This window comes from Bombina bombina, chromosome 1 (assembly GCF_027579735.1).
Source record: "Bombina bombina isolate aBomBom1 chromosome 1, aBomBom1.pri, whole genome shotgun sequence".
Classification (NCBI taxonomy): Eukaryota; Metazoa; Chordata; class Amphibia; order Anura; family Bombinatoridae; genus Bombina; species Bombina bombina.
In genome coordinates, this window is record NC_069499.1 from 59,939,214 (window position 1) to 59,956,607 (window position 17,394).

At 42.9% G+C, this 17,394-nt stretch overlaps 1 protein-coding gene across 2 annotated transcripts in view; it reads right to left on the reverse strand.

Annotated features, from left to right (window-relative positions):
• The window catches only part of ZFYVE21 (zinc finger FYVE-type containing 21), a 136,768-nt gene that overhangs the window by 80,800 nt on the left and 38,574 nt on the right, over positions 1-17,394 (reverse strand). For both annotated transcript variants that reach the window (XM_053697397.1, XM_053697396.1), the window contains exons 2-3: positions 14,181-14,231; positions 12,452-12,620 (exon numbers count right to left, since the gene is read on the reverse strand). In XM_053697397.1, the coding sequence (XP_053553372.1) occupies positions 12,452-12,620; positions 14,181-14,231 (220 nt within the window). The remainder of the gene's footprint in view (positions 1-12,451; positions 12,621-14,180; positions 14,232-17,394) is intronic.

Consider the following 17,394-nt stretch of genomic DNA (forward strand, 5'->3'; position numbering starts at 1 on the left):
AAAGGCCGATCCTGAGGAAGGGCGTGGCCCTTACCCCCAGTGATATCAGAGATAATCTCTTTCAAGTCAGGGCCAAACAGCGTTTTCCCCTTGAAAGGAATGTTAAGTAGCTTGTTCTTGGAAGACGCATCAGCTGACCAAGATTTCAACCAAAGCGCTCTGCGCGCCACAATAGCAAACCCAGAATTCTTAGCCGCTAACCTAGCCAATTGCAAAGTGGCGTCTAGGGTGAAAGAATTAGCCAATTTGAGAGCATTGATTCTGTCCATAATCTCCTCATAAGGAGGAGAATCACTATCGACCGCCTTTATCAGCTCATCGAACCAGAAACACGCGGCTGTAGCGACAGGGACAATGCATGAAATTGGTTGTAGAAGGTAACCCTGCTGAACAAACATCTTTTTAAGTAAACCTAATTTTTTATCCATAGGATCTTTGAAAGCACAACTATCCTCTATGGGTATAGTGGTGCGTTTGTTTAAAGTGGAAACCGCTCCCTCGACCTTGGGGACTGTCTGCCATAAGTCCTTTCTGGGGTCGACCATAGGAAACAATTTTTTAAATATGGGGGGAGGGACGAAAGGAATACCGGGCCTTTCCCATTCTTTATTTACAATGTCCGCCACCCGCTTGGGTATAGGAAAAGCTTCTGGGAGCCCCGGGACCTCTAGGAACTTGTCCATTTTACATAGTTTCTCTGGGATGACCAACTTGTCACAATCATCCAGAGTGGATAATACCTCCTTAAGCAGAATGCGGAGATGTTCCAACTTAAATTTAAACGTAATCACATCAGGTTCAGCTTGTTGAGAAATGTTCCCTGAATCAGTAATTTCTCCCTCAGACAAAACCTCCCTGGCCCCATCAGATTGGTTTAGGGGCCCTTCAGAACCATTATTATCAGCGTCGTCATGCTCTTCAGTATCTAAAACAGAGCAGTCGCGCTTACGCTGATAAGTGTTCATTTTGGCTAAAATGTTTTTGACAGAATTATCCATTACAGCCGTTAATTGTTGCATAGTAAGGAGTATTGGCGCGCTAGATGTACTAGGGGCCTCCTGAGTGGGCAAGACTCGTGTAGACGAAGGAGGGAATGATGCAGTACCATGCTTACTCCCCTCACTTGAGGAATCATCTTGGGCATCATTGTCATTGTCACATAAATCACATTTATTTAAATGAGAAGGAATTCTGGCTTCCCCACATTCAGAACACAGTCTATCTGGTAGTTCAGACATGTTAAACAGGCATAAACTTGATAACAAAGTACAAAAAACGTTTTAAAATAAAACCGTTACTGTCACTTTAAATTTTAAACTGAACACACTTTATTACTGCAATTGCGAAAAAATATGAAGGAATTGTTCAAAATTCACCAAAATTTCACCACAGTGTCTTAAAGCCTTAAAAGTATTGCACACCAAATTTGGAAGCTTTAACCCTTAAAATAACGGAACCTGAGCCGTTTTTAACTTTAACCCCTTTACAGTCCCTGGTATCTGCTTTGCTGAGACCCAACCAAGCCCAAAGGGGAATACGATACCAAATGACGCCTTCAGAAAGTCTTTTCTAAGTATCAGAGCTCCTCTCACATGCGACTGCATGTCATGCCTCTCAAAAACAAGTGCGCAACATCGGCGCGAAAATGAGGCTCTGCCTATGATTTGGGAAAGCCCCTAAAGAATAAGGTGTCTAAAACAGTGCCTGCCGATATAATCTTATCAAAATACCCAGATTAAATGATTCCTCAAGGCTAAATATGTGTTAATAATGAATCGATTTAGCCCAGAAAAAGTCTACAGTCTTAATAAGCCCTTGTGAAGCCCTTATTTACTATCTTAATAAACATGGCTTACCGGATCCCATAGGGAAAATGACAGCTTCCAGCATTACATCGTCTTGTTAGAATGTGTCATACCTCAAGCAGCAAGAGACTGCTCACTGTTCCCCCAACTGAAGTTAATTGCTCTCAACAGTCCTGTGTGGAACAGCCATGGATTTTAGTGACGGTTGCTAAAATCATTTTCCTCATACAAACAGAAATCTTCATCTCTTTTCTGTTTCTGAGTAAATAGTACATACCAGCACTATTTTAAAATAACAAACTCTTGATTGAATAATAAAAACTACAGTTAAACACTAAAAAACTCTAAGCCATCTCCGTGGAGATGTTGCCTGTACAACGGCAAAGAGAATGACTGGGGTAGGCGGAGCCTAGGAGGGATCATGTGACCAGCTTTGCTGGGCTCTTTGCCATTTCCTGTTGGGGAAGAGAATATCCCACAAGTAAGGATGACGCCGTGGACCGGACACACCTATGTTGGAGAAACTAAAATTTATGCTTACCTGATAAATTGATTTCTTCTATGGTTAGACGAGTCCACGGATTCATCCTTTACTTGTGGGATATTATCCTTCCCTACAGGAAGTGGCAAAGAGCACCACAGCAGAGCTGTCTATATAGCTCCTCCCTTAGATCCACCCCCAGTCATTCGACCGAAGGTAAAGGAAGAAAAAGGAGAAACTACAAGGTGCAGAGGTGACTGAGTTTAAATAAAAAAATATAAAATCGGTCTTAAAATGACAGGGAAGGCCATGGACTCGTCTTACCATAAATTGATTTCTTCTATCAGGTAAGGATTAATTTACTTTTCTTCTATAAAAGGTAAGATGAGTCCACGGATTCATCCTTTACTTGTGGGATACAATACCAAAGCTACAGGACACGGATGAACGGGAGGGACAAGACAGATGGTTAAACAGAAGGCACCACTGCTTGAAGAACTTTTCTCCCAAAAATAGCCTCCAAAGAAGCAAAAAGTATCAAATTTGTAAAATTTGGAAAAGGTATGAAGCGAAGACCAAGTCGCAGCCTTACAAATTTGTTCAACAGAAGCATCATTTTTAAAAGCCAATGTGGAAGCCACCGCTCTAGTAGAGTGAGCTGTAATCCTTTCAGGAGGCTGCTGTCCAGCAGTCTCGTATGCCAAACGGATGATGCTTTTCAACCAAAAAGAAAGAGAGGTAGCCGTAGCTTTTTGACCTCTACGTTTTCCAGAATAGACAACAAACAAAGACGTTTGACGGAAATCTTTGGTTGCTTGCAAGTAAAACTTCAAAGCACGAACCACGTCCAAGTTGTGCAACAGACGCTCCTTCTTAGAGGAAGGATTAGGACACAGAAGGAACAACAATTTCCTGATTGATATTCTTATTAGTAACAACCTTAGGAAGGAATCCAGGTTTGTTACGCAAAACCACCTTATCAGCATGGAAAACAAGATAAGGCGAGTCACATTGTAATGCAGATAGTTCAGAAACTCTTCGAGCTGAAGAGATAGCAACTAGAAACAGAACTTTCCAAGATAGAAGCTTAATATCTCTGGAATGCATAGGTTCAAACGGAACCCCTTGAAGAACTTTAAGAAATAAATTCAAACTCCATGGCGGAGCAACAGGTTTAAACACAGGCTTGATTCTAACTAAAGCCTGACAGAACGACTGAACGTCTGGACCATCTGCCAGACGTTTGTGCAGTAGAATCGATAAAGCAGATATCTGGCCCTTTAAGGAACTAGCTGATAACCCCTTCTCCAATCCTTCTTGGAGAAAGGACAAAATCCTAGGAATCCTGATCTTACTCCATGAGTAGCCTTTGGATTTGCACCAATAAAGATATTTACACCATATCTTATGATAAATTTTCCTAGTGACAGGCTTTCGAGTCTGAATCAAGGTATCTATGACCGACTCAGAGAAACCCCGCTTGGATAAAAACAAGTGTTTAATCTCCAAGCAGTCAGCCGCAGAGAAACTAGATTTGGATGCTGGAACGGACCTTGAATCAGAAGGTCCTGTCTCAGAGGCAGAGTCCATGGTGGAAGAGATGACATGTCCACCAAGTCTGCATACCAAGTCCCGCGTGGCCACGCAGGTGCTATTAAAATCACTGAAGCTCTCTCCTGTTTGATTCTGGCAATCAAACGAGGAAGGAGAGGAAATGGTGGAAACACATAAGCCAGGTTGAACGACCGGGGTACTGCTAGAGCATCTATCATTACTGCCTGAGGATCCATTGACCTGGACCCGTAACAAGGAAGTTTGGCGTTTTGATGAGACGCCATCAGATCCAATTCTGGTGTGCCCCATTGCTGAATCAATTGTGCAAACACCTCCGGATGGAGTTCCCACTCCCCCGGATGAAAAGTCTGACGACTTAGAAAATCCGCTTCCCAGTTCTCCACTCCTGGGATATAGATTGCTGATAGATGGCAAGAGTGAGTCTCTGCCCATTGGATTATTTTGGTAAATTCTATCATCGCTAGAGAACTCTTTGTTCCCCCCGATGATTGATATATGCTACAGTCGTGATATTGTCCGACTGGAATCTTATGAATCCGGCTGACGCCAGCTGAGGCCACGCCTGAAGCGCGTTGAATATCGCTCTCAGTTCTAGAATATTTATCAGGAGGAGAGCCTCCTCCTGAGTCCACAATCCCTGTGCTTTCAGGGAATTCCAGACTGCACCCCAGCCCAACTGGCTGGCGTCCGTCGTCACTATGACCCACACTGGCCTGCGGAAACACATTTTATCACCTCTTTCACTTTACCCTTCCTAGTACTTAGAGTAGGCAGAGAATGACTGGGGGGTGGAGCTAAGGGAGGAGCTATATAGACAGCTCTGCTGTGGAGCTCTTTGCCACTTCCTGTAGGGAAGGATAATATCCCACAAGTAAAGGATGAATCCGTGGACTCGTCTTACCTTTATAGAAGAAAAGGATGTTAACGTTAAACCTTGGCTGATATGTTATTCTATGGCAACATAACAGAAACGTTGTAAACAAGATGTTAATTTGTTTAGACTTTTTATCTTTATTTAATTTCCTGGAAAAAAAAACACAGCATTTACTAAACCAGCTACATGGGGGGGGGGGCTGGCAGACATCATGAGGAAGTGGCACTTGTGGCGCATGTGTTTGTCAGCTCTACAGCTTATTTGGCACTGGATCTGCTAAAAGGCCCTCTGCAAAAATCAGCCAGGTGTTCTGATCAATGTAATGGCCATTTGGCCGTAGCGATTACAGCGACAAACAATATGATAGATTGGATGCTGCAGCCTTTGCTAAACTTGTACCACATACATGGAGTGTTTCATATGGACACAGTACAGGCAAGCAATAAACTAAGTGACTTGCTGAAAAGGGTAGCATGAAAACAGGAGTGGGTTAAGGTGAATAGCAGCGGCTGCAGTACCAGTATCAACACCTAACTTGTAACTATTTACCTTTTGGCAGCCATTTTGTTATTACCAATATTATGGGACTCTCATATTTGGACACATAACCTTGCTACGTGCTTAGATGAGAAAAAAATATATAGTTAGGAGTTCTTGTTATTTAGGTTTTGATTATTTGCTTAGTATATTAGAGTATCAGGTGCAGGATCTTGTGCCTGCCAGGTGTCCGCTACTTGTCTGTAATTGTCGTTTAATAAGCATAATAAGGAGCAATGATATATTGCCATATTGCGCTTGGGCCCATCCCACGCAAACATAGGACGACTGAGTCTCCAGACAGTGTGTGTAAAGTATCATACAACGTATAGAGCCGCTACGGATATCTTTGATGCCGAGTAAAACATTTCTGGTATATGTATAGCTTATGTGTGCAGTCCCATATTGAATTACATTAATTTGTATAATTTCTATGGTAAATTATATTATACATTGACGGGCTTATTGATAGAGTTAAAGTTTTCCTTTGTTTAATTACTATGTTATATTATGAAAAATTAAGGACCACACGTTGCACTTAAGGAATGTCTTGAACATTTCTGGTTTTAAGGCTAATCATACCTTGAAATTTTAAAAGCATTCTCTATCATGTTTAATTTCACCTTTCTGTATTTGCCACTTAACATCTATTGCACATTTAATAGCATATTGATTGGTATTTTGCAGCATTTTATTACTGCACAGTCATGCTATGTGAGGCTTATATTTGTGTCTATTTTGTGGAATGTTGCGCCTTCACATCAGTACCTCAGCATGCCTTTATATTTGTATGCGCCCATGCTTCTATACTAAAAAGAATTAAAAAATAAATAATCAAAAAACATAATTTATGCTTACCTGATAAATTTATTTCTCTTGTAGTGTATTCAGTCCACGGGTCATCCATTACTTATGGGATTATATCTCCTTCCCAACAGGAAGTTGCAAGAGGATCACCCAAGCAGAGCTGCTATATAGCTCCTCCCCTCACACGTCATATCCAGTCATTCGACCGAAACAAGACAAGAAAGGAGAAACCATAGGGTGCAGTAGTGACTGTAGTTTAAATTAAAAATTTAAATCTGCCTTAAAAGACAGGGCGGGCCGTGGACTGAATACACTACAAGAGAAATAAATTTATCAGGTAAGCATAAATTATGTTTTCTCTTGTTAAGTGTATTCAGTCCACGGGTCATCATTACTTATGGGATACCAATACCAAAGCTAAAGTACACAGATGATGGGAGGGACAAGGCAGGAACTTTAAACGGAAGGAACCACTGCCTGTAGAACCTCTCCCCAAAAAACAGCCTCCGAAGAAGCAAAAGTGTCAAATTTGTAAAATTTTGAAAAAGTGTGAAGTGAAGACCAAGTTGCAGCCTTGCAAATCTGTTCAACAGAGGCCTCATTCTTAAAGGCCCAGGTGGAAGCCACAGCTCTAGTGGAATGAGCTGTAACTTTTTCAGGAGGCTGCTGTCCAGCAGTCTCATAGGCTAAGCGTATTATGCTACAAAGCCAAAAGGAGAGAGAGGTAGCCAAAGCTTTTTGACCTCTCCTCTGTCCAGAGTAAACGACAAACAGGGAAGAAGTTTGACGAAAATCTTTAGTTGCCTGTAAGTAGAACTTCAGGGCACGGACTACGTCCAGAATATGCAAGAGTCGTTCCTTCTTTGAAGAAGGGTTAGGACACAGTGATGGAACAACAATCTCTTGATTGATATTCCTGTTAGTAACTACCTTAGGTAAGAACCCAGGTTTAGTACGCAGAACTACCTTGTCTGAATGGAAAATCAGATAAGGAGAATCACAATGTAAGGCAGATAACTCAGAGACTCTTCGAGCCGAGGAAATAGCCATCAATAACAGAACTTTCCAAGATAACAGCTTAATATCAATGGAATGAAGGGGTTCAAACGGAACACCTTGAAGAACTTTAAGAACTAAGTTTAAACTCCACGGCGGAGCAACAGTCTTAAACACAGGCCTAATCCTAGCCAAAGCCTGACAAAAGGCCTGAACGTCTGGAACTTCTGCCAGACGTTTGTGTAGAAGAATAGACAGAGCAGAAATCTGTCCCTTTAACGAACTAGCAGATAAGCCCTTTTCTAAACCCTCTTGTAGAAAAGACACTATCCTAGGAATCCTAACCTTACTCCATGAGTAACTCTTGGATTCGCACCAGTATAAATATTTACGCCATATCTTATGGTAAATTTTTCTGGTAACAGGTTTCCGAGCCTGTATTAAGGTATAAATAACCGACTCCGAGAAGCCACGCTTTGATAGAATCAAGCGTTCAATCTCCATGCAGTCAGTCTCAGAGAAATTAGATTTGGATGATTGAAAGGACCCTGAATTAGAAAGTCCTGCCTCAGAGGCAGAGACCATGGTGGACAGGACGACATGTCCACTAGGTCTGCATACCAGGTCCTGCGTGGCCACGCAGGCGCTATCAGAATCACTGATGCTCTTTCTTGTTTGATCCTGGCAATCAGTCGAGGAAGCATCGGGAATGGTGGAAACACATATGCCATGTTGAAGACCCAAGGGGCTGTCAGAGCATCTATCAGCACCGCTCCCGGGTCCCTGGACCTGGATCCGTAACAAGGAAGCTTGGCGTTCTGGCGAGACGCCATGAGATCCAGTTCTGGTTTGCCCCAACGATGGACCAGTTGAGTAAACACCTCCGGATGAAGTTCCCACTCCCCCGGATGAAAAGTCTGACGACTTAGAAAATCCGCCTCCCAGTTCTCTACGCCTGGGATGTGGATTGCTGACAGGTAGCAAGAGTGAGACTCTGCCCAGCGAATTATCTTTGAGACTTCTAACATCGCTAGGGAACTCCTGGTTCCCCCTTGATGGTTGATGTAAGCCACAGTCGTGATGTTGTCCGACTGAAATCTGATCAACCTCAGTGTTGCTAACTGAGGCCAAGCTAGAAGAGCATTGAATATTGCTCTTAACTCTAGAATATTTATTGGGAGGAGTTTCTCCTCCTGAGTCCACGATCCCTGAGCCTTCAGGGAGTTCCAGACTGCGCCCCAACCTAGAAGGCTGGCATCTGTTACAATCGTCCAATCTGGCCTGCGAAAGGTCATACCCTTGGACAGATGGACACGAGAAAGACACCAGAGAAGAGAATCTCTGGTCTCTTGATCCAGATTTAGTAGAGGGGACAAATCTGAGTAATCCCCATTCCACTGACTTAGCATGCATAATTGCAGCGGTCTGAGATGCAGGCGCGCAAATGGCACTATGTCCATTGTCGCTACCATTAAGCCGATTACTTCCATGCACTGAGCCACCGACGGGCATGGAATGGAATGAAGGACACTACAAGCATTTAGAAGTTTTGATAACCTGGACTCAGTCAGGTAAATTTTCATCTCTACAGAATCTATAAGAGTCCCTAGGAAGGAGACTCTTGTGAGTGGTGATAGAGAACTCTTTTCCACGTTCACCTTCCACCCATGCAACCTCAGAAATGCCAGAACTATCTCTGTATGAGACTTGGCCATTTGAAAGCTTGACGCCTGTATCAGGATGTCGTCTAGATACGGAGCCACCGCTATGCCTCGCGGTCTTAGAACCGCCAGAAGTGAGCCCAGAACCTTTGTAAAGATTCTCGGGGCCGTAGCCAACCCGAAGGGAAGAGCTACAAACTGGTAATGCCTGTCTAGAAAGGCAAATCTTAGGTACCGATAATGATCTTTGTGAATCGGTATATGAAGGTAGGCATCCTTTAAGTCTACCGTGGTCATGTATTGACCCTCTTGGATCATGGGTAGGATGGTTCGAATAGTTTCCATTTTGAATGATGGAACTCTTAGGAATTTGTTTAAGATTTTTAGGTCCAAGATTGGTCTGAAGGTTCCCTCTTTCTTGGGAACCACAAACAGATTCGAGTAAAACCCTTGCCCTTGTTCCGTCCGCGGAACTGGGTGGATCACCCCCAATACTAAGAGGTCTTGCACACAGCATAGAAATGCCTCTTTCTTTATTTGGTTTGCTGATAACCTTGAAAGATGAAATCTCCCTTGTGGAGGAGATGCTTTGAAGTCCAGAAGATATCCCTGAGATATGATCTCCAACGCCCAGGGATCCTGGACATCTCTTGCCCAAGCCTGGGTGAAGAGAGATAGTCTGCCCCCCACTAGATCCGTTTCCGGATAGGGGGCCCTCTCTTCATGCTGTCTTAGGGGCAGAAGAAGGCTTTCTGGCCTGCTCGCCCTTGTTCCAGGACTGGTTAGTTTTCCAGCCCTGTCTGTAACGAGCAACAGGTCCTTCCTGTTTTGGATCGGAGGAAGTTGATGCTGGTCCTGCCTTGAAATTACGAAAGGCACGAAAATTAGACTGTTTGGCCTTTGACTTGGCCCTGTCCTGAGGAAGAGTATGACCCTTACCCCCAGTAATGTCAGCAATAATTTCTTTCAAGCCGAGCCCGAATAAGGTCTGCCCTTAGATTTAGAAGTCACGTCAGCTGACCAGTATTTAAGCTATAGCGCTCTGCGCGCCTGGATGGCGAATCCGGAGTTCTTAGCCGTTAGTTTGGTTAAATGTACAACAGCATCAGAAACAAATGCATTAGCTAGCTTAAGTGCTTTAAGCTTGGCCATAATCTCATCCAATGGAGCTGTGCGAATGGCCTCTTCCAGAGACTCAAACCAGAATGCCGCAGCCGCAGTGACAGGCGCAATACATGCAAGGGGCTGTAAGATAAAACCTTGTTGAACAAACATTTTCTTAAGGTAACCTAATTTTTTATCCACTGGATCCGAAAAAGCACAACTATCCTCCACCGGGATAGTGGTACGCTTAGCTAAAGTAGAAACTGCTCCCTCCACCTTAGGGACCGTCTGCCATAAGTCTCGTGTGGTGGCGTCTATCGGGAACATTTTTCTAAACATCAGAGGTGGGGAAAAGGGCACACCGGGTCTATCCCACTCCTTGCTAATAATTTCTGTAAGCCTTTTAGGTATAGGAAAAACGTCAGTACACACCGGTACCGCAAAGTATCTATCCAACCTACATACTTTCTCTGGAATTGCAACCGTGTTACAATCATTCAGAGCCGCTAATACCTCCCCTAGCAATACACGGAGGTTCTCAAGCTTAAATTTAAAATTAGAAATCTCTGAATCCGGTCTCCCTGGATCAGATCCGTCACCCACAGAATGAAGCTCTCCGTCCTCATGTTCTGCAAATTGTGACGCAGTATCAGACATGGCTCTCACATCATCAGCGCGCTCTGTCCTTAACCCAGAGCTATCGCGCTTGCCTCTTAATTCAGGCAATTTAGATAATACCTCTGTCATAACAGCAGCCATGTCTTGCAAAGTGATTTGTATGGGCCTTTCTGATGCACTTGGCGCCACAATATCACGCGCCCCCTGAGCGGGAGGCGAAGGTACTGACACGTGAGGAGAGTTAGTCGGCATAACTTCCCCCTCATCTGGTGATAATTTCTTTACAGATATAGATTGACTTTTATGCAAAGTGACATCAATACAGTTAGTACACATACTTCTGTGGGGCTCCACATTGGCCTTCAAACATAGTGAACAAGCAGATTCATCTGTGTCAGACATGTTTAAACAGACTCGCAATGAGACTAGCAAGCTTGGAAAAACCTTTCAAGTAAATTTACAAGCAATATAAAAAACACTACTGCGCCTTTAAGAAGCACAAAAAAAAAAAAAAAGACGTCACAGTTGAAATAACAAAGAACCAAATCAGTTATAGCAACCAAATCTTCACAGTAAATGTATTAAGTTAGAAGAGTATTGCACCCACTAGCAAATGGATATTTAACCCCTAAATACCCAAAAACGGATAATCAAATTAACAATTAACGTTTTTTTATCACAGTCAAACACACTGTCACAGGTCTGCTGTGACTGATTACCTCCCTCAAAATGACTTTTGAAGACCCCTGAGCTCTCTAGAGACGTCCTGGATCAAGGAGGAAGAAGCTGAATTTTTAAGCACTAAAATAGGCTCCTCCCACTCCTATTACAACAGTGGCAAACCTCAAACGCTTCTATATAGAAATAAACGACAGCCATGTGGAAAATCATGCACCAAAAGATTTATCACCAAAGTACCTCACAAAAAACGAATAACATGCCAGTAAACGTTTTAAACATACACTTTAAATGTTAGATAGTGTTATTAATAAGCCTGCTACCAGTCGCTTCTACTGCAGTTAAGGCTTATACAATACTTCGGTATTAACAGTATTTTCTTAGTCAAATTCCATTCCTTAGAAAATTACTTATTGTACATACATTCATCAGCCTGATACCAGTCGCCGCTGCATTTAAGGCTGTACTTACATTACATCGGTATCAGCAGTATTTTCTTAGTCAATTCCATTCCTTAGAAAAATAATTTACTGCACATACCTCTTTTGCGGGATTCCCCGCATGCTATTCCCTTTCTGAAAGTTACCCCACTCCTCAGAATGTGCGAGAACAGCCAGTGGATCTTAGTTACTTCCGCTAAGATCATAGAAAACTCAGGCAGATTCTTCTTCTAAATACTGCCTGAGAACAAACAGCACACTCCGGTGCCATTTAAAATAACAAACTTTTGATTGAAGAAATAAACTAAGTATAAAAACACCACAGACCTCTCACAACGACCTATCTAGTTGAGTTGCAAGAGAATGACTGGATATGACGTGAGAGGGGAGGAGCTATATAGCAGCTCTGCTTGGGTGATCCTCTTGCAACTTCCTGTTGGGAAGGAGATATAATCCCATAAGTAATGGATGACCCGTGGACTGAATACACTTAACAAGAGAAACCAAAATTAAAAAACAACATTTTAGTACTTGTCTTTCCTATGCCTTATAGGCTGCGGATACTACTGGTTCACATAGCTCTTATTTAAAGAATCCAAAACTATTCATAATTTCAAAATAGGTGGTGGTTTTAGCAGGCAAAACAGTTATTTCAGGTGACAAAATAAAAGTAAAGGCCATTCTTGAACAATTTAGTAGGTAAAATGACTAGGGCTTGACAAATCCTAACTTCCTTTTATTAATTGTAATATTCACATATGAGAGGGAAATCCTTTATAGGCTTCTTATAAAACTGTGTGGCAGGATCCTCAATTTTATGTTTACAGTTGTATAAAACTCCTGTAAGGTTAGAATTTATTAGTGATGATACGCACCAGTCATCAGCACTTTAAGCTGCCTGTCATAGAATTCTGTCTCCTTCTGAGAAATAAGAGAGCATTCTGCACACTGGCGGACGGGATCCACAAAGCACATGCGTGGCAGAGGCACTTTCTTGCTACAGCACTTGTCACAGAAACATTTTCCACATCTTCGGCAGTGGTGCTGTTGAAAGAAAATTATGCTATAACACAAACATTTAAGTATTATAAAAAAAATGCTTTAAATGAAGTAAAAACTAAACCCCCATGCTTGACAGGAGCTGCAGGGCCATGGGGGTCTGAACTGAGAGCTAATGTGGTCAAATGCTTGAGAGGAGCTGCAGGGCCATGGGGGGGGGTCTGAACTGAGAGCTGATATGGTCATATGCTTGAGAGCAGCTGCAAGGTAATGGGGGTATGACGTGAGAGCAGATGTCATATGTGTTACAGAAGCTGCAATGCCATGGGGTAAAAAATGAAGAAAAAAAATAAATCCTAAAGCTTGACAGGAGTGGCAGAGCCATGGGGTTCTAACATGAGAGCTGATGTGGTCATATGCTAGACAGGAGCTGCAGGGCTATGGGGTCTGGCCTGAAACCTGATGTGGTCATGTGTGTTACAGTAGCTGCAGCGCCATGGAGTTTGACCTGAGAGCGGATGTGGTCATACATGTCACAGAAGCTGCAAGGCCATGGGGTAAAAAAATAAATAAAAAAAAATAAAGCCTAATGCTTGACAGGAGCTGCAGGGTCATGGGTTCTGACCTGAGAGAATATGTGGTCATGTGTGTGAAAAGAGCTGAAGTGCCATTGGCTTTGACATGTGAGCTTCATGCAGGGCCATGGGTTCTGACCTGAGACCTGATGTGGTCATATGCTATAGACAGGTCAGAACCCATGGCCCTGCAGCTCCTGAGACCAGATGTGGTCATATGCTGGACAGGAGCTGCAGGGCCATGGGTTCTGACCCGAGACCTGATGTGGTCATATGCTAGACAGAAGCTGCAGGGCCATGGGTTCTGACCTGAGACCTGATGTGGTCATATGAAAGACAGGAACTGCAGGGCCATGGGAGTCTGACCTGAGAGCTGATGATGAACCCAAATTTCCCCAGGCCACTCACTAGTATTGTCACAATTTCTTCACAAAAATACTGAAGGACCAAACGCATGGTGGTGTAATCATGTAAATCAGTACAACTATTTCTACTGTTATCCAATGAAGTGACATGGGAGAGAGTGAAATAAAAAAAAACACTACATTTATAGCATTGTAACAAACACAGCTGCAGAGACTATGTCAGTATGCTCTCATGGGAAGGAGGACAGCTTTATCAAAGTGTGTTTTTCTATTTCTGTTTGAACCTTGCAAGCCTAATTTTAATTTACCCTTCCCTTTAACCAAGCAAGACTAAAAATCTGACTCACATATGCCAAGTTTATGCAGACGTACTTCTTGTTGAACTTCAATGTATAACAGTGCAATTACAACACATTGCAGATTTCTGCAAACAATATTATACTGTTATGCAATTATATTTACATGCTGGGTATTATAGGTATTTATTCACCCTTTAATGACCCATGTAATTATCAGACGGAGCCGTAACATCCTACAAAATGCTCTCCCACTGCTGTGTGCGTGACTCCTAAAAATTCCAGCACATTCCTGTTGGGTGTACGGGACATGCGCTTTAAACCTTCATCACAATAACAAAAATGTAACCAACCGTATGCTTCTCTTACCTTCCTGGTTATGAAGTCAAATTTTGTTTCGCACTGCATACACCGAGGGCACTAAAAGATACAAGTACGTAATGTTATTTATATGCTGCTGATTACAGTGATAGTCACATGTACTGATCCCATCCAGAGGAGCTATAGCTGTATATTATGTACAGATTGTGTCTGTATAAAGGACACTGGCCCTGCACTACATACCTCAGTTTTGTGTGCTACGGGTCAATGAAACCCTGTTAAAATTTACAAGTAAATACTCAGATCACTGAAAGGTGTGTTATTGTTTTACACTGTTTTAAACAAACAGTGACTCACAACTAAAGGTGGCAAATTATAAAAGTCATATTAAAGTATTTTTTCTTTGTAGCAGTGGGATCACATTGTAGTTTAACGTATAGTATCTCTATGGTAGCACCTTGGGCACATGTGGCTAGCTGAAAACATTGGTAAGCCAATGACAATCCAGTGGTCAACAAATCTGTTTAAAATGTAAAAGCCAGTAAGAATATTTAGGAGCCAGACAGTGGAATTTGTATATATTAGTATATAGATAGATGGCAAATAACCCCAAAAGTTAGGAGCCAGGGTTAAAATACTAGAAGCCAGTGACTTCCTGGCTCCTGGGTTTGTCAAGCCCTGCAATAGACATATGTGCGGCCATCATAACATAATGCCTGGGTCATGAGCTAACACAAAAGCACAACCCAGCTACACAGTCTAGTGATCCCCATAGCATGAGTACTGTCTCTGCATGACCTGTCAGTCTGTACATGCACACATTGTAAAGAATATGCACAATTCTAATCCAGGGGAGCCTTTTATTAGTGAAGGTTGCATGTCCATTTATCCATCCTCACAATCATAATAGAGAGCAGCATGTATATTACTTTTACTTCTTAAAGAGTTACCACTGGGGGGCCCAAAATAAGTCCGCTCAGTGTCAATCTAGAAGTCTAAAAGCAGAGCCCATGCAGGAATGAAGAGGAGAGAAAGCCACTTACTTATATTTCCCCCTAGGGACGTCTGCAGTCTGAAACTTAGGGTAGGAAATCATTATGGAACCTTCCACACAATCTCCTAATCTTTGAGAAATGGCTCAAATACATAGAAGATGCAGTTAACCCCACAGCTGCCAAAAAACAATTTATGCTTACCTGATAAATTACTTTCTCTTACGGTGTATCCAGTCCACAGATTCATCCTTACTTGTGGGATATTCTCATACCCTACAGGAAGTGGCAAAGAGAGCACACAGCAGAGCTGTCCATATAGCTCCCCCTCAGGCTCCGCCCCCCCAGTCATTCGACCGACGGTTAGGAGAAAAAGGAGAAACCATAGGGTGCAGTGGTGACTGTAGTTTTACAAAGATAAATTTGAACCTGACTTAATTGCCAGGGCGGGCCGTGGACTGGATACACCGTAAGAGAAAGTAATTTATCAGGTAAGCATAAATTCTGTTTTCTCTTACTTGGTGTATCCAGTCCACGGATTCATCCTTACTTGTGGGATACCAATACCAAAGCTTTAGGACACGGATGAAGGGAGGGAAAAAGTCAGGTAACCTAAATGGAAGGCACCACTGCTTGCAAACCCTTTCTCCCAAAAACAGCCTCTGAAGAAGCAAAAGTATCGAAATTGTAAAATTTGGCAAAAGTATGCAGTGAAGACCAAGTCGCTGCCTTACAAATCTGTTCAACAGAAGCCTCATTCTTGAAGGCCCATGTGGAAGCCACAGCTCTGGTGGAATGAGCTGTAATTCGTTCAGGAGGCTGCTGTCCAGCAGTCTCATAAGCCAATCGGATGATGCTTTTCAGCCAGAAGGAAAGAGGTAGCAGTCGCTTTCTGACCTCTCCACTTACCAGAATAGACAACAAAGATGATGTTTGTCTGAATCTTTAGTTGCTTTTAAATAGAATTTTAAAGCCCGAACCACATCAAGATTGTGTAATAGTCGTTCCTTCTTAGAAACTGGATTAAGACACAGAGAAGGAACAATGATTTCCTGGTTAATATTCTTATTAGAAACAACTTTCGGAAGAAAACCAGGTTTAGTACGCAAAACAACCTTATCTGCATGGAACACCAGATAGGGTGAATTACACTGCAAAGCAGACAATTCTGAAACTCTCCGAGCAGAAGAGATAGCTACCAAAAACAAAACCTTCCAAGATAATAACTTAATATCTATGGAATGTAAAGGTTCAAACGGAACCCCTTGAAGAACTGAAAGAACTAAATTTAGACTCCATGGAGGAGCCACAGGTTTACAGACAGGCTTGATTCTGACTAACGCCTGTGCAAACGCCTGAACGTCTGGCACTGCTGCCAGCCGCTTGTGTAACAGGATAGACGGAGCAGATATCTGTCCCTTTAACTAGCTGACAATCCTTTCTCCAATCCTTCTTGGAGAAAAGACAATATCCTGGGAATCCTAACTTTACTCCACGAGTAACCTTTGGATTCACACCAACAAAGATATTTCATCCATATCTTATGGTAAATTTTCCTGGTGACAGACTTTCTGGCCTGGATCAGAGTATCAATAACTGATTCAGAGAACCCACGCTTAGCTAGAATTAAGCGTTCAATCTCCAAGCAGTCAGTTGCAGAGAAACTAGATTTGGATGCTTGAATTGACCCTGGATTAGAATATCCTGCCTCAATGGCAGCTTCCATGGTGGAACAGATGACATGTCCACTAGGTCTGCATACCAAGTCCTGCGTGGCCACGCAGGCGCTATCAAAATTACCAAAGCCTTCTCCTGTTTGATTCTGGCTACCAGCCGAGGGAGAAGGGGAAACGATGGAAAGACATAAGCTAGACTGAAGGACCAAGGCGCTACTAGAGCATCTATCAATGCCGCCTTGGGGTCCCTGGACCTGGATCCGTAAAGAGGAAGTTTGGTGTTCTGAAGGGACGCCATCAGATCCAATTCCGGAATGCCCCATAGCTGGGTCAGCTGAGCAAAAACCTCCGGGTGGAGTTCCCACTCCCCCGGGTGAAAAGTCTGACGACTTAGGAAATCCGCTTCCCAGTTGTCTACTCCTGGGATGTGAATTGCTGAGAGATGGCAGGAGTGATCCTCCGCCCATTTGATGATCTTGGTTACTTCCTTCATCGCTAGGGAACTCTTTGTTCCTCCCTGATGATTGATGTACGCTACAGTCGTGATGTTGTCCGACTGAAATCTGATGAATTTGGCCTCCGCTAGTTGAGGCC